Source organism: Zonotrichia albicollis, chromosome 21 (genome assembly GCF_047830755.1).
Source record: "Zonotrichia albicollis isolate bZonAlb1 chromosome 21, bZonAlb1.hap1, whole genome shotgun sequence".
Taxonomy (NCBI): domain Eukaryota; kingdom Metazoa; phylum Chordata; class Aves; order Passeriformes; family Passerellidae; genus Zonotrichia; species Zonotrichia albicollis.
The window spans coordinates 1,874,987-1,898,108 of NC_133839.1; the positions used below are offsets into that span (position 1 = coordinate 1,874,987).

At 51.6% G+C, this 23,122-nt stretch overlaps 1 protein-coding gene across 13 annotated transcripts in view; it reads right to left on the reverse strand.

Annotated features, from left to right (window-relative positions):
- Positions 1-4,422: 4,422 nt before the first annotated feature.
- Positions 4,423-23,122, reverse strand: part of ZNF618 (zinc finger protein 618) — a 147,874-nt gene continuing 129,174 nt past the window's right edge. For 11 of the 13 annotated variants that reach the window (XM_074556420.1, XM_074556418.1, XM_074556423.1 and 8 more), the window contains 4 exons: positions 19,127-19,171; positions 14,378-14,455; positions 9,055-9,159; positions 4,423-8,293 (listed from right to left, as the gene is read on the reverse strand). In XM_074556420.1, the coding sequence (XP_074412521.1) occupies positions 6,780-8,293; positions 9,055-9,159; positions 14,378-14,455; positions 19,127-19,171 (1,742 nt within the window). In that variant the 3' untranslated portion in view covers positions 4,423-6,779. The remainder of the gene's footprint in view (positions 8,294-9,054; positions 9,160-14,377; positions 14,456-19,126; positions 19,172-23,122) is intronic. The other 2 variants (XM_074556427.1, XM_074556425.1) reach the window with 2 other exon arrangements.

The window sequence follows — 23,122 nt, forward strand, 5'->3', positions numbered from 1 at the left end:
AATCCTAAAAAGAAAAAAAAAAACCTCAGAACTTGAGTTGGCCTCAAGCGTTCGCATATCACAATGAAAATCAGCAACTCAACCCCGTGCAATATTGCTCTCTAGTGAGTCATTTGATCCACACCAACAATACATGAGACTTCAAACAGGTTTTGTTTTGTTTATTAACACAGCAAGTGTGACATTAGATAACCTTTTAAATACAGTACATGGTACAGCGCGGGGCCAGCTGCCCGCACGTTTCCCGTTATGAAGACAAAGCCAGCGGTGGCGGTTTATAAAAATATTGTGTTGCTACAAAAGTATAAATTAATGCTACCGGTATTAAGAAATATTAAACACATAAAACTTATAAGGATTAAGAAAAATATTCATTAATACCTGTAGAAAACTCTGGCCTAAAAAAGATATTTTTTGTATATTTTTTGTATATTTTTTTTTGTATTTTTTAAGATGACATGGTCGCACTCGCAGCGCGGGTGCTCTGTGGTATTGCCTAGAACATCTGCATCTACAGAAAGGAAGGAAATGCACACGAGTTACTGAGGGCAGGGAGGGCCAGGAGGGGCAGGAGAACATTAAATCCTTTGCTTGATGCAACGAGTTCAGCTCCCAGGAGGAGGTTTGGGAAATGGAACTCACGAGTGAGGAACAGCTTCTCTTTTCAGACTGGCTGCAAACAAGGATCTCCTGATGGTTGGCTGTCACCATGACACTGTCTGGCTACGGCGTGGACCACAGTCCTCACGGCCTGGGCAGAGTGTCCCCCCACCGACAGCCTGGGCTGCCGCCTGCCACCGCTGGGCAGGTCATCCACTACCAGCTTTCCTTCAAACAATTCACAAAAAGGAGTATTAAAGTACCAGCAAGCTTCAAGGGACCATGGAAAACAGCTCCTAAATCTGCTGCTCCTTCCAGAACACATCTCCTTCCTTGAGGGGGAAGGTCCTTCTGCACAGCAAGGGGAAAAGTTATCCCTTCTCCCACATCCCCAGCCCACTGAAGAAACAATCCCAGCCTATCCACAGACACTGCAGGGACTGCCACCCTGGGAGGTGAGAACAAGGATTTGAGGCCAGTGAGGCTGGAAGTGCCTTTTTAAGGAGCTTTGGTTGTAAAAAGCAAGGGCTGGACGTGTCATCAACAATATTCCTACAATATTCCCATCATTAAGCCTGAGTTGCTCATCTGGGTCCCACTGTCAGGGATGCTACATAAAATCCTGCCAGTCATCATTCCTTGTTTCAGGAGCCAAAAATCCCAACTCAGCTGCCTATGGATAAAGAACCCCTCAGGGTCTATGGATACACCGTTGTCTGTGTGAGCAAAACTCTCCTGTCGAGTTACAAAGGAATCAGAACAGGAAAAAACCTCAACTAAGCAGCCAAACTAAACCTGAAATTAAACAGAAATCCCACAAACATTCAATAGATACAATTAAATTTCAGGGCAACCCACTGTCATTGGTTCACCATTTCTGGCCTAGCATAAGCAGACTGTCCCAGGAGCTCAGCTGGCCTCAGGGTTTGCTCAGGGACACTTCCAGAAGCGCCAGGAGGTGACAGAGCAGTGAGGGGACAGGTCCCACACACAGGGAGTTCTTATTGCTACAGAGCGACAGGGTCAGGTCTGACATGGGCACGGGGCTCAGCTGGAGGCTCTGGGCATTCCCAGGGGATCCCAGGCCATGGAGCAGCAGAGGAAGCTCAGCAGGAGCAGCAGACACTGAACACCCTCCCCACACTGATCCCACAGGACATTTGTTCCTGCACTGGCAGCTTCCCCTCTGCCGCCTCCCTCCCTGCAGGAACTGGCTGAGTGAGGCACTGAGAGCTGGCAAGGCCTTGCTGCTGGTGATGAGTGGGAGGATGGGGAGGAAAAGGCTCTGTGAACCCTCCAGGAGGGCTCTGGGCAGGAACCTGGCACTTCCCACCCCTACACCCAGCTCCTTTTCTCTTGGCAAGGTCCAGCCAAGTGTTTACGAGCGAGCTCCACTCTGCAGCCTCGTCTTCAGCAACAGGGCTCAAAACCCCTTCCCCTGACAGACCCCTCCCAGAGGAACAGAGCTCTCCTCCCTGAAGAGATTTCCCAGAATCTGCCTTCAGTATCTTTTTATTTTCCCATTACTCCTAATTACTCCACAGGGAACAGCTTGTCCCTCCCTGTGTGAATACTCACAGGAGCCCTGCCTCTCCCTCAGCCAAGAGGTGCCACCAGAAATCCAAGCTTCTCCTCAGCACAGAGAGCACTCCCAGCCCTGGAGCACCTTCCTGGCTGCTCTTTTAATGCATTTTGATTCACCAGTAACACGGTGCTGCCTGGAAATGCCCAGGGCACTGTGGGAGCAGCAGGAGGTTCCAGTCCCCTGTCCTGTGCTCACCATGGCCAGAGTGGAACTGGTTCCTCTGAGCAGACTCAACCACCAACACAAACATATTTGGTAATTCCTTCCCATGCTAAACCTTCTGGGTTATTGCAGACAGTTGGAGAAAAACCACCCAACCCACCTGAGTCATCTCACTGGACACTCCAATGCCACCATTTAGAGCTCAAGTCATTTCCAGAAGTGTCTCCCCTCTATTTTCAGCCATTGCCAGGTTCTGAGAGCATCTGCTGCAAATTCATTTGCAAAAGTCACATAAAGGTCATGACTCCCTGAGCTGCTGCTGGACATCCTGTCTGCCCAGCAAGCACAGATAAACCAGTGCAGGTGGTTTGGACACTTAAACCAGTCCAGCTCAAGTTAAACTGGCTTAACCAGCAATGAAGGAACAACTGAGTTAGACAAAACCTGAGCCCCCAGTCAGCTGTCACAGAAAGTTTTACAGATTGCACCAGTTCAAACCCACCCACAGCAGTTTCCTCAGCACAGACAGAGAGCTTGGGCAGAAAGGGAAGTTCACCTCCATCTCAGCTCAACCCAGGTGCAGGACAGCAAGCCCATCCTGCAGGCCAAACACAACCACTGCCTACTGAGAGGCAGGAGAGCTCCTTCCTGACCTCCTGGCTGCTGCTCCACACAGAACAACCTCCTCAAGAGCTCTGCCTCTGTCCCACCCTCTTCGCTAACAAGGATGTTCAGACAGGCCCTTTCCTCTTGGGGCTCAACTGGTGGTGCTTGTTCCCCACCTGAAGGTCAGAACGATCCCAAAGCAAACTGTGAAGCCAGGAAGAGTCTGCAAGGTCAGGCACAGTCAGCAGCAGGAACAGGTGGATGCCTGGAGGCCACACACCATTCCTGCACCCTGACACTTTTCACAAGGGAGATTAAAGAAAACCAACAAGCAGAAGGCAAGTTCTCAACATGACCAACCAGAGGATGATCCCAGTTCTGAGGACCTCTCCTCCCAGCTCAAAGGGAGCAGAACTTCACAACAGCCCTGGCCAAACTCAGAGCCTCTCCTGAGCAGTCTCCCAGCCCAGGACCCTGGCTGCTCCTCACCTCTGGGGCACCACAGAGCAGGAACTGAGAACTTCCAAATTTCGGACATTGGTAAAGCACCTTTGCTCCTCAAAATGTGAATTCAAGCCTAGAAGAAGGAAGAAGAGCAAAAGCTTGGCATTTAAGGTAATTGCATGTGCTCCAGATGTGCTCCTCTGCTTTTACTGAGGCCCAAGTGACCCAGAGAGAGCCTGGAGCAGGCCCAGCACAAGCAGCTCCTCTGAGCTGGGCACCCTGCAGCCATGTGCAAGTCAGGAAAAGCTGCACCTTCCTGCACTGAGTCTCTGGAGAAGGGGCCAAGCAGCCCCTCTCCTCACCACCTCTGAGAAGGCTCCACTTTAGGCCCTTAGGTTTTCTCTTGCTTTTGCAGCTGTTGAGTTTTTAAGTCTTTGGGAGAATCTCATCTGCCTGACATCACTGCTTAACACCCATCATTAGTGCAACTCCAAGTGAAGTTGCCTCAGAGGGGCAGTTTTTGGGATGGGGGAGAGGGCCAGTCCATCCCTCTCTTTGGTCAGCACCACCAGAAAATGCCAGCTCTGGTGCCAAACCCACAGTGTGAGAAGGGAAAGGGGAGGTGGGATGGGAGGTAGGGGTGGCTGTGGCCTTCCTGCATGCAGGCCCTCAGTCTGCACCACTGCTGGGCACAAATCCCTGCACTTTGTCCAACTCAGCTCCAGGGATTTACAGCTGTGCTAGCTTTGCCCATTTCTCACCAGACAACGTGAGCCCGAGTTCACAAATTCCACAGAAATCATCTACATGTCCCTTAGCAAAGGAGGGCTGGGAGCTGGAGCTGTCTTTCCAAAGGAATCCAAGGGCTCTGCATGTTCCCCTAAGCACCAAAGAGCTCTCAGGGTCTCAGGTGAGCCACACAAAAAGGTGTAACGTGCCATTAGGAGAAGGAGCTGCCAATCCTGATCCCTGTGCCATCAGCTGAGCTGTGTGGTACCTTCTGTGCCCACAGCTAATCTTGCCTGGGGACATGCACCAGCCAAGTTTTCCTGCTGTCAGGTACCAGTGGGCCTGGCACACATCTCACTCACTCAGGGTTCATTTCTGTCTGCCACAGGTTTCTCCTGCCCTGCAAACTGATGTGCTACCACTGCTGGCTGGGCATGCAGGATTGGTACAGGAGAAAACAAAAGCAGCAAGAAGGAAAGCTGGCCCTACAGCAACCCCTCCATCAGCCACTGACAGGGAAATCAGGAGTCCAGGAGCCTCTGCCTTGGCAGCTCCTGTTCATGTGGCAGGCCGTGTGCTTTAGGCAAAAACTTAACATTTTAGGAGACAATGGTTTTGGTCTGATGGCAGTAACAGTGCTGAGAGGTCAACCCAAACACCAGCCTCAAGGCAATGGAAGGCTGAAAGGGCTGGAAAGGGCAAGACAGCTGGTGCCAAGGTCTGTCCTCGTGAGCCTGGCGTGGGGAAGGGTCCAGTGTGCAAACTGTGCCCCTGAGTCCTGTGGCAGTGCAGTGTCAGGGAGTGCCTGTGAGGTTCAAGGCATCTGCACACAAAGCCTGAGAGATTGGGTTTGCTATTTCTCACGTCTTGCAACTTGCAACTTCTCTTACAGCCAGAGCTGGGCAGGTGGGATCCTGGTTTAACATCTGCTCAACAGCAGCACTGCAGAGAGGGTCTCCAGTTTCCCCCTGCATTGCCAGCCAGCAGCAAACTCCCCGTGCTGCTGAAGGGCTCCAGCCTGCTCTCAGCAGGGCCAGTCCCTCCTCCTGACCCTCCCACACCACTGGGACCGCAGCTCCAGAGCTCCTGGAAGCCCAAGAGACTGCTGAAAAAAGAATTTGCTTCAGTTTTCCTCCAGGAGACAAGTCCCAGCAGTGAAAAACGCACAGTTTGGCACCACAGGTTGGGAATTGCCCAAGAGGCACCAAAGCTGGCAGAGCCTGTCCAGCAGCCCAGGAGCTGTGCCTGCAGGAGCTCTGGCCTTGGGGACAGCAGAGTGACCAGATGGTTTGGGGTTATGGGGATCTCTAATTGCATTTGGGGTGAGCCAGTTACGTGTGAACGTTTCGGGGCCCGTGGCCTTCCTGGCCAGAACAGGTCAGCAACAGAACAAGTAGTGTAATGCACTGTAGGTATCAAAAAGACATTCGTGCCACTAGAGGAAACCATTCCAAACAAAAAGGGGAAGATATTCTTTGCACTCAATCAGGAGCACTTACATTCAGAAGGATCTTTGAGCCCATGCACTTCTCTAAGCTTCCTTCAAACCCCAGTTTGACAAAACTGGTGAGCTTTGTTCCCCTGAAAAATCATACACCTTGGTTTGTCCTTGGCCTTGGGAAGGGTGGTTTGTGTGTCACTGAGACACCTCTAAACAAAAATCTTTAGGTACAAGGGTTCTCTGGCAGACCTGGCAAGCTCACTGGTGGCCCACAAGCCACCTGTGCTGTCACCATTTGCTTTTCTTGGTTTCTAGGCTTTGCCACATAAACAACTGCTGAGGTTCCCATAAGAACATCATTTAATTGCAAATGGACTACTCTAGAACAAGTCTGAGAACACTTGATGTACAAAATTCACAGAAAAGATAATTAACACCAGGAGTTCAGAAAAGAAGTTCTGCTGTAAAAAAATATAAAGCCAAGAAACGTAACAACTTCTGACAGTTTCTGCCATGAACCATTTCTCTTAGTTTGAAATCAAACTTATAATCACTTGCTGCCATGTTAAACTCAAAACTGGGAGTAGAGACAGAGGAGTAAGTTTTGTTTTTTGGAAAAAAAAAGGATATGGAAAGGTTAAAAATAAAATCAAGAATCAGAAACCTTAAAGCCTCCCTTCCTGATTTCTAAAGATGCCGGTGTTGGTGGAACACAGCTGCCCTGATTCACGCACCATGCCAAGAAGGCTGCAGCCAAGTGCCCTCAAGGTGTACAGTTATTCAAAGGAGCAAAGTCCAGTGCAGAACTGGTCTGGTCAATGGAGTCTGATTATCCATGGCAAGATGGCCCAGGGGACAAGAGGAAAGGTGGGGTGGAGGAGAAACAAAAGAAACTTCAAGTCACTTTAGATCTCAGCTGCCTGAAGACTTTAGAACATCAGCCTCCCATTCGTCTGCCCACTTGAAAACATTAGAAAGTCTGTCAAGTCCACACACTATCTATGGAAAGCAGCACATTCCTGGCAGAGGGCTGTCTCTCTCCTGTGCTCAGCTTTCCTTTCAAACTTAATTTTATATATATTTATATTTTTATATATATATAAAAAAGCACTTGGTTTCCAGGGGCATTCATAATGAGGTCCACAGTGTTTAGAACTTAAATTTCTTTTTCTTTGTTTGGAACAGTGTTTTAAAGTTTTGTTAATTAAAGTCTTAAAGCATGTTGGACTTCAAAAACATGAGTTTGTTCATGTCTTCTGGACTGAGTAGCCGCCTCCTTTTGATCAAGAGTGCCTGCTCACACATATTTACACATTCGCTCCTGGCACCCACAGCAGGCACTGCTAAGAGCCAAAAGGCCAGCTTGGCTAGTTTTGTATGCTTTTGGGTAACACACGACCAGTACTGAAACAGGTCAGGGGTGGCCTGGAAGAGAGGTTCTTGCAAATAATCATAGACTTCACTTTTCCCAAACCAATCTTCTTCCTGAGCTGCTGTGGCCTCCCCTGCTGCACGAGGCTTCTTGGTTGAAGGTTCAAATTCTGCTTCTTCTGCCCAGGACTCTTTCACCTCATTGATGAGCTCGCAGACCTTGCCAATGATCTCTTCGTGCTGGTAGGGCGGGACGGGCCGCAGCTTCTGCTGAGGGTCCAAGATCATGGCTACCTTGTGTGCCGAGTGAACTTTGAAGTTCTCCTTCAGCGCCTCCAAGAAGAGGTGACAGAGTTTGCTGACCACGCCAGCATCGTTGGCTTTGGAAGTGAACAGTTTCTCCAGTTTGACGTAGGTGGGCAGCACCAGCTGCAGCGTGGGCCGGCTCTCGTTGCTCAGCTCGATCACAGCCTGTTTCACTGGCGCCAGGATGGCTGCCAGGTTGCTGAGCAGGTGTTTGTTCAGGTTTTGGATGAGGTTCATCTTCTTGGCCCTGCTGTAGAACTCGCAGATCTGCTCGTAGCGCTCGTGGACCAGCAGCAGGGAGTCGGTGACCGAGTTCCAGCAGGGCGGCGGGGAGGTCTCTTCCAGGGAGCCAAAGGTCTCCTTTGAGAGGCCCGTGGACCCCGCCAGGTCTTCACAGACATTCAGGAGCTCGATCACCTCGTGCATGTTGCGAGCCTGCAGCGTTCTCTTGTTGAGCACGCTCTGCACCACCGAGTTCAAGGCACAGGCCGAGCAGCGCAGGCACATGCCCGCCTTGGAGAACGCCGAGGAGTTGACCTTGCAGTCGGTCACGTACACCGTCCTGATCTCCGACATCACAAACTCCGACAGCACGTTCTGCACCCAGTGGTGGATGAAATCACCGTTGTCTCGAAGGTCCACGCCCTTAATGCCCAGGACGTAGCTCTTGATGTGGTTGCCCTCCACCTGGTAGGCGGTGAGGATGTAGCAGGAGTCGGGGCCGACGCTCTGCGAGTGGCAGGTGACCCCGATGCCGAGGCAGGCGTTGCTGCCCAGGGCGCAGGTGACTTTCACCTTCACCTGGTTGTACATCCGAGGCAGGTGCTTCAGAGCCAGGGTGTTGAAGTTGCCCAGGATCTCGGTGACGGAGAAGGCACCGTAGCGAGCCCCGCTGTCCACCAGCGTCTGCGCCAGCTTGATGAACTCCTTGCCGCTGAGCACGCTGAGCGCGCCCAGGTCGGTGCACATGACCCGCAGCAGGCGCTCGGCGATGTTCTGCCGCTCCTTCTCCGGGATGGCGCTGTTCCCCAGAGAGCCGCTCGCCGGCGCTGCAGGGAAACACAGCGGGCACAGAAAGGGCCAGGTCAGCAACACCGCGGCAGGACAGAGCACAAGGCACAGAACAATTGTCAGAGCCCCCAGAGAGGAGGGACATGCCCAGATGATGGAAGAGACAACTCCAACCTTGGGTTTGTTCCCCCAGGGTTTCTGGACTGAGGAACCTCCAGAGACAGGCCGTGCTCCTGTCACAGCAGCAGGGAGGAGATCTGCATCCTGTCCCTGCTGAGGGGATGGTCACAGCTCAGCCCAGATGGAAAGATGGACATCAAATCACAGATTCCCAGACTGGTTTGGGTTGGAAGGGGCATTAAAATCCATCCAGTCCCACCCCTGCCATGGCAGGGACACCTCCCACTGTCCCAGGGTGCTCCAAGCCCTGTCCAACCTGTCCCTGGGCACTGCCAGGGATGCAGGGGCAGCACAGCTGCTCTGGGCACCCTGTGCCTATGTCACACCATGATGACTGGATTAATTTTTAACTCCAGGCCAGAAAGTCTGACCTTGGATCAGAAGTTACCTTCTTCCAGGAGCTACCAAATGCTTCTTCCTCACAAACCTTTCCAACCACCCCAGGGTTCTTTGTTGCACTCCTGTAGTGGGAAAGGGTGCTCTGCTCTGCCAAGCAGGACATGATTTAAGGTGAAATCAAATACAGTTTGGTGAGGACAAGGGCTTTGTGCAGTGTCCATCACTGCTGCTCCCCTGAGGCTCCTGTTGGACAGGGACAAAGTGAGAAGCTGCTACGTACTGTTGTTGGCGTTATTTCTTTGGAGCTGGGGCTTCCACTTCTCTTCAACCACGGGGAGAGGTGACCTGGGCTGCTGGCTGGAGGCAATGTTGTTCTCATTGTCAGCTGCGAGGCAAGAGACAGAGAGGGGTTAAAAGCACAATATAATGCTTAAAGCGCAAAGAAGAGGAAACCACTCAACTGCTCAGCATTTATGTAGGGCTCCTCTAACTAAGGGGACAACAACCCACTACACTCTCTGTGGCTTTTAGGCAGCTTTCAGTGAGCTCACACAGCCCCCTCAGGCACCTTGAAAGTGTCTTTGGACTCACAACCTATCGCTCCCCAAAACGTGGCTGAAATGTGCCACATCCTGCCACATCTCTTCCTGTGCACCAGGGACGTTGATGCCATCAGCACACCCTGGGGAATGTCTCCTCAGGAGCTGAAGCTGCACACCAGGAGCAATGGAAGCTCAGCCTGACTTGGGCCATTCATTTGCTTCCAAAATGAGATGGAACAGACACTGACCCATCTGTCCCCTCCCTGCCTCTTCCTGCACTGCAGGTGGCTGCCCTGTTCTCTCTGGGAAGCACTTTGGTTTGCAAGCTGTGCTCAGCTCTTCTGGATCCAAGGGTCTCACTGCAAACTTCAGGTCTGGTTTCTTCTCCATGAGGCAAGGGCCCATCTCCTCTGGGGCTCTCCCTGCTGCAAACACAAAGCCAAAGTCTCTGGAGTGTGGGCCAAAGACCATCCCACCCTGAGGCTGCAGACACCAAGTGCCCCCAAATTCTTTGTGTTTGTGCTCCCACTTCTGTGTGTGTAACTGGGCTAAACATTCTGGCTGCCAGTCTGATGGGACCTTACAAGAAAATGCAAGCAAGATCAGTCAAGTCTGTATTGTATCAGTGTTTTCCTCTCCTGTGCCCCAAGAATTTCTCCCCACCCTCCAGAGGAAATTCTCTAGTTCTTAGTGTGCTTCAGTATGAAATGGTGCTGTGAAACAGGCTGTGAAGGAACAGTGCACAGTGAAATGGGCTGGAAGAGGAAGCAGGAAGACGGAGAGACTGATGACCAGGCTGAGCAGAAGGATGGAAATAAAACCAAGGAAAAGAGAACAGGCCATTTGCTCATCACAGCTGGATTCATCACACTAATTCTGGACACCTGTCAGACACACCTCTCTTTGAGGTGGCCCATTAGGGCTCCTTTTACACTCAGGGGTGCCATTCATTCACCCAGGCAGAACTGGATCCTCTCCTAGAGTGAGAACCACCATGGTGAGAACCACCTGAACTCACCTGGAGTCACTGAGTCTCCAGTGATTTTACAGGGAGTGCAGACTGCCAGCTCAGGTGGCAGCCCCTGCAGCCTGGGGACAGCAGCACAGAGTGCAGTGACCCTGCCCTGTGCCCTGGGCACAGAAACACGAGCTGGAGCAGTGCCTTGAGGCACCCACAGCTCTGCCAGGCTGCTCTGGGGGCAGCAGGACACACAGGACAGGGCAGAGCTGCCCTTGCTCTCCTCCATGTGTGCCAGCAGCCTGGGGAAGCAGGGACAGCAGCAGGGCTGTGATGGAGCTCCAGGGCTGGGCTCCTCTCCAGGTGAGCAGCTCTGCCCTTCACTGCAGGCACTGCAGAGTGCCCAGCACCTGGCACAGGCTGCTCAGTGGGCACTGCACTGGCACAGGCTGGGCAGTCCCCCAATGACAGGACATGGCCCAGGACAGCCTCTGGCCCTGCCTGGGCCTGTGTGTGCCCGGGGAGCTCCCTGGCCAGGCTGGGCACCCAGGGAGTGCTGCCAGGCCCAGCTGCAGCCACAGGCTGAACTTTGCAGGTGTGCAGAGATTGAAGAGCACGAGGGGCCTCAGAGGGCACCAGTGACCACGTGGGACACATCACCTTTCCCCCAGCATCTGCCACACTAATTGCTCTTGAGCCAATGTCACCACTGTCCTCAACTCCAAACATCTGTGCGTGGGCAAAGGAAAATGCTCGATAACTTTGCCTGATAACTTTGCTCATGGTTCAGGCCCTCCTTGTCTTGGTGAGGGATGGGTAGGGGGAGAAACCCTCTGTATTTCCTCACCATAACTCTTTTATCTATTTCCTAATAATAGGGGATTTATTATATACAAATATCTGCTGGCATTCAGAGTGGCATTAATGAGATTTGTACATTTCAGCCTCATCTTCCTTATCAGGCAGTCTGTGAACTACACAGATCATGGTTCTTAATTTTTCTTCATGCCTCCAATCCTTTAATCCAGGTTCAGCCTAGTCCTCCTTTTGTTTTTTCAGGCCTAGATTGTAGGAAGGGCATTATATGGCAGCACTCGACCTGAACAAAGTACTCTAAAGGGAGTCAAAGCTGTATATTGTTCAGTGTAATTACAGAACAAATTCCTCTGCCTGGTGTTCTGCTGTTCTATTTCTGCCTTTCAGCACCCAATTTACATTCTAATTGCTTCTCCTCACTGTGTAGCTGCTTTATGAAGCTATAATCTCTCCTTATTACCTTCCAGCCTCCGGGCTCAGCCCTCTGAATGACTCAAGAGCCAGAATGTGCCTGATTTTGCTTCTGGAGGCCAGCAGCACGTTCCCTGCCTTCTGTCCCTCGTGAGAAGGGCCCAGGGGAGGCAGCACAGCCACTGGAAGAGATCAGCCCTTTGCATTAGACAGGACAAAGCAATCTGGGCTGCTGAACATGTGAACTGAGGGAGCATTTGACCCATAGTGGCCTCTCTGCATCCAGAAATGAAACATTCCCTGAGCAGGGACAAACCACTGCCATGCCTGAGTCCCCAGTCCCTGCACCCTGTGCCACCAGCTCTGCTGACCACTGCAAGGCTCCTGCACTCCCACACTTCAGAGATGTTGGGGCAATGCTGCTTCTTGGATATGGAAACCCCAGAATCCCAGACTTGTTTAGGCTGGAAAAGACCTCTAAGATCATCCAGTCCAACCATCAGCCCAGCCCAGCAGCACATTCACCACTGATGCCACATCCAGGTGTTCTCTGAGCACTCCAGGGATGGTGACCCCACCCTTGCCCTGGCCTCAGGCTGCTTGAGAACCCTTCCAATCTAAACCTCCCCTGGAACAACCTGAGGCCATTTCCTCTTGCCCTTGTCAGTTGTTCCCTGGGAAAAGAGACCGACCCTCACCTCACTACAGCCCCTGTCAGCCTGAAGGCACAAAGTGCTGCCAGGGCACCTGCAGGCCCTGTGTGCCCTCAGTGCTGTCTGCAGACACAGCTCACCCAGAGCTGGGCACCCACCAACGCTGCCCACAGGCTCCTGCCTCTGCTTTGGCTCTGCCCTCATCCCAGAGCTGGACACGGGGAGAGCTGTGAGCACAGGGCTGCCAGGCACCACCCCCGAGGCCAGGGAGGGGACAGTGAGAGGCACCGTGAGGCACAGAAGGGACCGTGAGAGGCACTGTGAGGCACAGAGGGGACAGTGCCTGACACGGGCACAGCCTCGGGGCCCTGCAGGAAGGAGCTGAAGGAGACACGGACACCTCGGACACCTCCCTGTCACTGCACCAGTGAGACTTCAGCAGGAGGAGCCAGGCACAGGAGGGGACTTGCAAACAGAGCAGGGAGCAAGGAGAAAACAGAGTTTACAAAGAGAATTCTGAGCTAGGCAGAGGGGATTTACCCATTCAGAGCTCTGATGAGACAGGAGCCTATCACAGATACTGCTCCCTCCACCCTGTTCTGTGGCCAGAGTAGCCCAGGTGAACAACCACAGGATCCCAGACTGGTTTGGGTGGAAGGAACCTCAAAGCCCATCCAGTGCCAGCCCTGCCATGGCAGGGACACCTCCCACTGTCCCAGGCTGCTCCCAGCCCTGCCCAGCCTGGCCTTGGGCACTGCCAGGGATCCAGGGGCAGCCACAGCTGCTCTGGGCACCCTGTGCCAGGGCCTGCCCACCCTCACAGGGAGCCCTCAGCACCACCCCCATGGGTCACTTGTAAAGAAGAGACAAGGAGGAAGCTGCAGGTAGCACCAGCTTAAAATGTGCAACAGCTCAGCCCTCAGTGAGTTGCCCCTGTCCCCTCCTGTGCTCGGTGTCACCCAGAGCTGTGACTCCACATGCTCCATCTCAGTGCCAGAGCCCAGAGCAAGAACAGCATGGTCAGAACAGTGTGGAGGCAGCAGAACTGCCATGGACAGCAAGGACAGAGGCACAGGCAGGAGTGAGGGCAGCCCTGCCCTGAGCAGAGCCCACTGCTCCTCAGGGAACTCAGAGTCCCAGTACTGCACAGAACCCCAGTGCTCTACCAGAAACACAAACTCACACCTTCTGCTCACAAAGCCTCGTGTAAATCACACAGATGATAAATAAAGTAGCTGCTGAACGACACACAAAGCCTGCACTAAGATTTGCCAGCAGGAACTAAGATGGAATAGAGGAACCTCATGGATGAAGAACTCAAGTGACACTATGAAAATTAGAACTAAAACTAAAATAAAGAGCAAGATAAGAACTTTGATTAACATTATTACAGAAAGGAAAATATGCTTTTCCTCAAGCCTCTTGTCCTCCCATGCCACTTTCCTCAGGGCCTGCATCTACATCCCAACAGAGCAGCTGTCTGTTGGAGAACACAGGTCTGTCAAAGGATTTAATTGTTCTTATAACCATGTTAGTTCAATTGAATTCAAGAGGGAAAAAAAAAAGTAAATAAATCTGCCAATATAAAATGAATTCTGTTTCTACATGTTTGAATATGCTGAGTGCTGTCTTTGAAACAGGTTTGGCTTTGAAATTTTAAAACCATCTCTTATGTATCAAGACAGGAAACAAAAGCAGTGACTTAGAAACAAAGCACTGGAATGACTCTTAAGAATTCTCATTTGTAGGTAGCTGAGAGGGAACTGAACACAGCTGCTGAAATGGCAAATTCTTCTTCTGAGAACACATCTCAGTCCTTTGCAGAACTCCAGGAGACACAGGCACAGGACAGGACTTGTGTGGGCAAAGGCTCTGCTGCCCTGCTCCATGAGAGCCTCCCCTTTGGCATGAGGGGGATTTAACCTGCTGGAGGAGGTTACACAGTGAGGATTCTCTGCTGGCTCTGGATAAAGGCAATGAGCAGTGATGGACTCTGAGCTAGTGTGGCACACTCCCTCTGTCCCTATGGAAAGGAGCAAAATGTACAATAGACCCTGAGCCTCTGCTCCAGCCTTTGAGGGATGACTGTGTTTGTTGCAGTGAAATGAGGGGGCTGTGGGAATGGGGAGCACTGAGAGCCCTACAGACACACATTGGGGTCAGCACCAGGCAGCAGCACAGAATTTATTCTCTGCTTGCAGCGAGTCCAAGTGCCCAGCTTACCTGCATGGGACTGCATGTGCTCCAGGAGATTGTTATAAAACTGGAACTGGATTCCACAAGCTCCACAGGTGTAAGGCTCTGTTTGGGAGAAATCAGTTCAGAAGAATTACACAGAGTCTGCAGGAAGCAGCACAGGTGCATACCTCAGTGTGTAAGCTGTGGGCACAGCGAGCGGGGCAGGGCCCGGGCACGGCTGGGCTGGGCTGGGCTGGGCAGCTCCTCCTGCTGCACTTCACTGCCAGGGCACGGGCAGGGCACTACAGGAAGCCCCTGGGGCCATGGTGGGCATCTCAGGGTCCTGCACAGGTTTCTCCTGGAGGCTGCCCACTGGCCAGGGCGGGCTGGCCCAGGCTGCTGCAGCCTGCCTTGAGCGTGTCCCTGCTGCTTTGTGCTGGGAGTAAAGCCTGCTGGGCTCATCTTCCATCCACTTCTGTCCACTCCAGTGTCTGCTGCCTGTCCTGAGTGAGACAAGGAGCACTGGGCTGTGACAAATGCTGCAGTCAGAGGCTGGGGGTGGAGCAGTGCCATGGGGGAACTCAGCTGGGGCTCTGTGGCTGTCACCAAGTGCAGTGACACCAGGGACTGGGTGGCAGCAGGATGCCAGGGAAGCAGAGGTGGAGGGCAGGAGCACAGGAACCAGGCCTGTGCCCGAAGGCTGAGAGCAGAGCAGGAGAGCCATGTGCCAGAGCAATATGGACGAGCTGGAGTGAGGAAAGAGCTGGGTGCAGAGCTCCCTGGTGAGCTGGAAGATGCATTTAACCCTGTTCTATGTTGAAAGTGCATTTCTTCCACTGAATTAACCTAAAAGCAAATGTTTGCAGTTGCCTGTCTAAACAGCATCAGTAGAGTGCATTGGTTGACAGATGTGATCCCAAACTACAGTGCTGCAATTTGGGAACAAGGCAGTTTGCCTCTGTCCCTGCAGCCACAGCAGCACTGCCATCTCTCACTGGGGCATTTTGTCCCAGAGCAGCAGAATGGACACACATGTGGCATATGAACAATTGTGGATACAAATGCTGGGCACACATATGGAGCAGAGTCTATTGCTACAATATTTCAGAAGTCTAGATCTGAGTTTGAAGAGAAAAACATATTCTGAATCAATGAATAAGCAGAAGTACCAGCACCCAGGACAGAAGAACCAAAGCCCAGGGAAGCACAAGGCTGCCTATAGCTTGTGGGAAGTCTGTCTCAGAGAGAAAACCCCAGAATTCACCTCAAGGCTATAGGAATCCGTGAGGAAAAACATAAAAGAGAGCATGAGCAAGTCTGATAAGCTGTACTTTTATGCTGTGAGAACCTAGAGCCTCTGGAATGATGGAGCCAGCTCTGCCTGGAGTTGTGCTCAATGCTTTAACACACTGTGTCTGCTTGTGATGCTGCTCCTGGGCTTGCTGCAGCATGGAAGTTTGGAAATTTGGTACTTAAGTGACTGTGCTTGTGGAAAAAAGAGAAGATTTGAACAACTGAGTGGCACATGGGGATTTCAGTCCTTGGGAATTAGCAGGGACTGGCTGTGTCTGCTGAAATCATCAGCAGTGAGGCAGTTGTGGTACAGTGCCACAAGAGGTACAATGCAATCCAATTGTTTCCACTTGTTTTTAATTGTCAGAGAGGAGAAGGCTCCCTGTGGGTGCAAACCATCCCTCTTGGGCTTGTTTTTCAATGCCAAAGAGCTGTGTTACAGACACACCTGTGTGCCTGTGCTGCTCACGGAGCCCACACTGCTCAGATGGGAACGCCTCAAACCCAGGGGGCCCAAGGGTCAAAATTAACCTGTGAATATTTCAATGAAAGCAGCCACATTGTGAGAGCCTGCTGCCTGCTGCTGACAGGCCCCTGGCTGTGTGCCCCTCTCTCCCTGCCCCTCAGCAGAGGGCAGAGCAGGCCCTGCTGTACCCGTCAGTGCTGCCAGCCCAGGTGTCACCCCACCGTCCCCTGGGCACTGGCAGCTCTCCTGTGCCATGGACACCTCAGCACTCACTGCTCTCCCTGCTGCCCCCCTGCCTGCAGTGCAGAGGGGAGGCAGGGCAGGGCCAGGGCCCTTCTGTGCCCACACAGCCCCAGCTGCCCTGGGAGCAGAATCCAGCACACAGCACAGCTTAGTCACAGCCCCAGCAGCAGGCAAACCCCCATCAGCCAGCACTCTCCAAGCTGCACATCTCCCACACTCATTTTGCTCTCCTGCTGCACTCACATTTCCTGCTCAGCTCACTTTTTCTCCCTGAGCTGCTTCACCTCCATCCTGCTGTATTCTCAGGTATTGTATCAGCACAAACCTGAGATATCATTCTAGCTCTCTCCTTGCCTGGCTCCCCCTCACCCCTGCCCAGTCTCTTCTGGGTTCTCCCATCTGCAAAACCAAGTGCCAATATTAAAATCTGAGCACTCACTAGCCTAACTACAGCATCTCAGAAAACATATTTCCTGTCAAACCACCACAATCCAGCAGGCTGTGACCACCAAGGTCTCCACAGCTCTTCATCTCAAACTCCTCCCTTTGGCACCACAAATCTCTGGCTACCCAGTGAACTGGTAAAATCTCTCATTTGTGATTCTTCTCAGAAAAATTGTGTTGATTTTCATCTCAGTTCCAAAAGATACCCCTTCTGTTCTACTCCAGAAATGTCCAAATTTGGAAACAAAATCACCACCTATTTCAAAAGCTAATGTCATATTCTGAAAATGCCAAAGCATTTTCTAAATAATTCTGACACAAAGACATACAGAAGTCTAAGTTTACCACAAATAAAACTGAGCTACATTAAAAATAAGCATAACATTTAAATTCACCCAACAATTCCAAAGTATTTCCTGGGAGCAGGGGAAGAGATGCTTGGGAGGATGTGCAGAATCCTCAGGGCAATGAATGAACTCACTTCACTTCCCAGAGCTCTCTGAGCCCCTCATGCTCCAGATGCAGAGCTGGAACAGTCAGACTGGCTGCAGGGAGGGTGGGATGTGCCAGGGCTACAAGAGCAAGAGGGATCTGGAAGGTGGAGAGAAGAAAGAGGCAATCTGTATCCCAAACCAGGGAAAAGTCTGCTCACCTGGGCTGCTAATCCAGTCAATCCTCCTCCCTTTGATTTCTCTTGACCATGAACTGGAAAAGTTGCCCAAACTTTGCACACCCATCTGAGCCACAGCTGTGCCCCATTCTCCTTCTCTCCCACCACTGCTGGCCCTCTGCTTGTCCTTCCCCTGGGAATTTCAGCTCTTCCTTACTCAGCCTTAGGGATCTGCCCTCCCTTTGCTGAGCTCAGCAAAGGGCCCCAGCTCTCCCCTTTTGCCCTCTGTCCTTCTGCTCCCAGCTGCTGGTGGCACAAGGGAAGCCCCCTGTGCTTGTGGAGGGGTTTTCTGGGAGCAGTTTCAACCAGCAGCTGTTAAACCTCTTCAGTGTCCTGAGCCACACAGAACTGACACTCACATCTGGCTGCACAATTTAAAACATCTTTCCCCAAGGCTATAATTAGAGCCTTTTAGCAGTGCTTTACCCAGTGAGCAAGGCCCCAGCTGTGTGAGGCAAGGCAGAGCAAAAGCAGTGCCTGTGCTTGGGTTAAATAAATCACTCTAATTGCCATGTTAACTCTCACTGCCACATCTAAGCCAGGGAAAACAGCAGAGCCTGGTCTGAAGCCAGGAGTGAGCAGGAGTTGAGAGCTTTAACAGAAAGTTTCAGCAAGTGCCCTGAGGTGCTTGTGCAGTGACAGACACCCAGCAGGGTGTCACCACGGCTGCTCTTCCCTCAGCACTGAAAACCCACATTTCAACACTTCTGTCCACATCTTGGTGAAAAACAAATGCAGAACAACTGTGAGGAAAACTTCTCAGCATTTCCACCCAATATTTCCATTGGCTTTAGCTTTACTAGCAGTGAATTGCACCTCCCCTTTGACACAAACCCACAAGACAAGGCAGGAGAACCAGCAGCAGGCTCCTACAAGAACACCAGCACACCCCAAAATCAGTGGAAGCTTCTTGAAAACAGACCTTCTGTCATCTCCAGCCAGCTCAAACAGCAAGAGGTAACAAGGTGCTCTGGAGTATGCTTGCAAAAGAGGAGTCCCAAATTCACCACCCTTGTCAAATATCTGGGCATTAATTGGATTTCTCTTCCTGCATGAACTCATGTTCTCAATAAAGCCCTTGCTTCTCTCTCAGGTTTGTAAGAGGAGGAAGAACAGCATCCTCCTCCTCAGGGTGTGGCACTCAGGGCTGGCCCACACCACCAGGCTGGCACAAATCACCCCAAAGCCAGTGCCAGCAACCAAACACACTGCAAGGCAAGGGAAGAAGCTCCACCTGCTGAAACATCAAGGCCACAGGGCAGAATCTGCAGCAGACACCCCCTGTCCACCCATCCCAGCCCTGCTCACTCCCAGGGTCCAATGCCAGGCCACAGGAACTTTACTGAGCTGAGCCCTCACCACAAGTTTTTCTGTGTGCAAATGTAACTCAAATATGGGGCCATTTTCAAATCTTGACCTCAAAACACGCTCACAAAAAACTCCCTGAAGACTGAACATGAAGTGATTTGGCAGCCCCAGACTGCACAGAAACACCCTGGAGGATTTCTGTTGCATTTAAATCTGACATCAGAGCCACAGAAGTGAGGCATTTTATTCTCTGACACCTGGACTCATAATAAAAAAGCATTTATTAATGAAAATTGCTCAGAGGGCAGGGCAGCAGGGCTGCAGGAGGGCAGTCCCTGCCTCTTGCACCACAGACATCCATCACACTTACTTCGTAAAAGCGGGAAAGGATTTGAAATCAGGGGACTTGCGGTTTCTGCAAAAAAGAAAGAGATTTAAATATTGAGACTGGCAGAGACTGCATTCTACACAGCTCTGCCCATCTGCTCCCTGCTCCTTATCCCTACTCCACACTTCCAGAGTTATCCAGGGCAGGGCAGGATGGGAGATCCATTCAACACAAAATCCAACAAGTCCAACATGTCCATTTTCTCTCCCTTGCCCAATTTCTCATGGCCAGGGTTCTGCATCTTTCCTGTCCAATTTAAAATGTCCAGAGATTTTAACACACACTCAATGCTACAGCAATGGAAACAAGGGGAGAGGCCAGCAAAGAAAAGCCATGGGGCAAGAAACCCTTTACAAAGTCTTTCTTTGGTGCTCCAGATGCAAATTCCCAGTTTCAACATGCAGCTTCTTTAAACTAAAACTGGCAGGGAAAACCAGGATGTTTCACTTTCCCTGGATACCAAAGGAGAGTTCCTAAGCTGTGCAGTTACTTCAGGCTGAGAATGCACATTCCCTATGCAGCACACCTTGCAGGCTGCCTTTCTGTAAAGTGTGACTGAAAGCTGGGTGCTGGCTGCCCCCTGAGCAACCAGGGTTTGTCTGCATCCAGCCCCAGTGCCCTGGAGCAGAAGCTGTGATCCCAGCACCTCAGACCATGTGTGCTTTCCTACAGTCCCCAGGTGAGGTCCTTTAGGGTCAGACCCTTGCAGAGGGGCAGGAATCATTAATTACTAATGTTAAATATTCAGTCACAGAGCTAGAGCATTTCCAGAAGGGTCCCAGTCCAAGGCTGTGAGCTGGCACATCCCTGACTGAGGCTCTCAGGGCTCTCTGACACACCTGGCCTGGTTTCCTTGGAAGGAACACCACCCTCAGGAACTGCATGGGTCAAGCACAGTGAGCCTTCCTGCTAAACATCCCCTGATGCTGAGGGATCACAACATCACCTAAACACCACCTGAGCTGCTGGAAAGGGCTCCAGGTGGCAGGGCCAGCCCCTAAGGAATGGAGATGAAGGCATGGATGATGCTGGGCAGAGACATGACTGGGATGCATGGGGGACACCAGCTCACAGGGAATGATCACTGCACACTCTGTGCTCAGCCTGCAGGGCTCCAGCAGCTCCTGAGCTCTGCACCTGGGGCAAGATCTTCACTGAAACAGGTCCCAAACCTGGTCCTGCTGGCAGCTGAGCAGGGCAGGCTCCCCCAGGCACCCTCCTCTCTGTGCTGGCTCCCTGCCCTGGAGGTGCCCTGCTCCCTCAGGGCACACTCTGTGCCCATGGCACTGCCTGGGGTTCCAGGCACTGCAGGGCTCCTGCAGCACCACCTCAGCTTTTGAGGGACAAACCCCAACTTCACTGTCCCCCCCTGCTCCCTCAGGGCACACACTGTGCCCATGGCACTGCCTGGGGTTCCAGGCACTGCAGGGCTCCTGCAGCAGCCCCTCAGCCTTTGAGGGACAAACCCCAGCTTCACTGTCCCCAGAGGAGAAGCTGACCTGGAGCAGGCACAGAGCCCAGCAGGGGCACAGAGCACTCAAAGCAGCCCAAGGAATTCTCAGCACCACCTCCGGCTGCTCTCCAGCCACAAGTGCTGACACAGTGTCCTTGTTCTGCTTGGCTTCCTACTCACATGGAGAGCACTGTCAGTATGGAACAGCACCTCAGGTACTCAATACAACACTGGTGTATGTGAAGGAAGACTCTTAGGATTTTTCTGGTCTTCATATTTATAATTGGACAATTTTTTTATCCATGCATTGCCAGATCCCTGCTACAGCACAATCACTTCCACTAAAGCTACCTATCCAGGTAACAGCCATAGAAATGCCAGAGTGTGACTGATTAATGATAAATCACCTGCACTGGGGCTTTGTAGCCTTTCCCTGCACAGATTCTCCAGGCCAAATGAGAGTTCAGGTTTTCCTGCCCACACTTTGCTCTCCCAGGGACTGTCCTGGCCCTGCCCAGCCCCAGCCCGGTACCTGTGCCTGCAGACTGCAATCCTCAGCCCTGGCCCTGGCTGGGTCCCAGTTCTGCTGAGTGCTCCTTGCCTCAGTGCTTTCACAGGCATTGCCTCAGCTCCTCCCCACGTCCCAGGGCTCTGGAGCAATTGGCAGGATATCACCCACAGAGGCTGGCTGCTGAGTGCTTCTTTTAACCCAGATATATTTCTTCCTGTCTGCAAGCTGCCTGTTGAACATGAGAAGTCTGGAACAGCTTAAATGAATGTGGCACCAGAAATAAACAGTTCATTCCTAGAAACCTCAATTCCACACAAATGCCCAGTGGACACAGTGACTTATTTATGCAACCAAGCAAAGTGACACTTTCTCAGCTGAACCCTCCCTGTGTGACTCTCATTCTCCTGCTGGGAACTGCACTCAGCTCCTGCCCCTCCTTCTGGGCACAGCACCTCAGGCTGCTGTGAGAATGCAGCTCTGGCTATTTGTGCAATTGTGTCACCCCATCACCAGCACTGCCTGTGCTGTGCACAGACTGAAGCTCACAGAAATCTCCCCCTTCCCCTTTCCTCACTCCTCAGATTTGGCTCTCCCAGCTCCATGGAGACATGCAGCAGCCACAAACCAACCACAGATGAGGAAGAGAACTGCCAGATGAATGTTAATGGAAGTTGTATTTGTGCTGACAGAGCCTAGAGGCAGCTGGGTGCACCTCAGGAGGCAGAGGCACGAGGGCTGGCTGTGCTAATGTCACACTGCAATCAGTAATCAAGAATGATTATGCCCCAAACACTAAAGCTGCACTCACCCACCAAAAATGCCATCCTAGAAGTGCTGTCTTTGCAGCAGAACCCCCCACAGATGGGCTGGGCAATGGCTGGACCACAGGGGCTGAGCAGAAGGGGATGTATGGCCACACCAGGGAAGAAAGTGGTTTCTGAAATCCATGTTTAAAATCTAGTCCTGACAACAGGAGATTTTCAGGCTTTTCCAAGAATTTTAACTCTATATCAAATGCAGAAAATCATATCTTTCCGGTCTCAACCTTGATCTCAGCTTGGCACAAACTGCTTCAAAAAAAGAAGACATTTCCATTGACCCTCTCCCCAGTCTGGAATAAACAGTGTTGGAAAGCAAAGCTTCCCTGTGCAAATAGGAATGAAAAGTGTTGACATTTTAAAACTCTAAATGCTAAAATTTGTTGCACTGGAGGTTCTTACAGTGGTAGTTCCCTAAAGCGGCAGATGAAATGAAGACGTATTTATACAGCTTAAATCAACCTTGAAAGTTCAAAATATTTCCCAATTCCCTACATTATTTTAACTGTTCTCTTTCACACCTGCAACATTGAGCAAATTCAGACTTCAACAAACACTGACAATTTCAATTAGATTTCCCCTTTGATAGCTGTATTTGAAGGTGTTGAAACTAAAGAGCTTTTTTCTCCTTTTTTGCTTTTCTTTTACTTCTTGGATTCTCACAATTCCCTTAATCCCTCTCAGCCTTTATTTCACAAAGGAGTCATCCACATGCCCCAAACAAGGGCTCAAGCTGCATTAGGCTGTGCACACTTGAGTTAGAGATGGTTCTTGTCCCTGAGGAAGGTCCCTGTCCCTGCTGGGCCCTGAGGTGACTGAGGGCACCAGAGCAGGGCCCAGCCCCAGCCAAGGCTCCTCTCAACCACACATGGATGGAAAGGAAGGCAGTGATTTCACTGTGGACACAACACTCAGCTCAGCCCCTTCCTGGGGGTTTCCCTGCCCATGCCCAGGCTGATTATCACTGCCTTTCACATTGCACAAGCTGGCCTTGAAATATTGTTTGGTCTCTTGAGAATGTAAAACCCCAGCATGTGCCAAGAGTTGGCAGAATGGCCCTCATCAGGGAGGGTTCCCTTGAAAGCAGCTTTATGGCACCCTAAGGAATAACAGCTTTTGCTGTTCATCCCAGTGAGCCAATTCCATGCTTCAGGATCAGGTCATGGCACTGCTTTCTGGCCTCCCTCAGCTCAGCA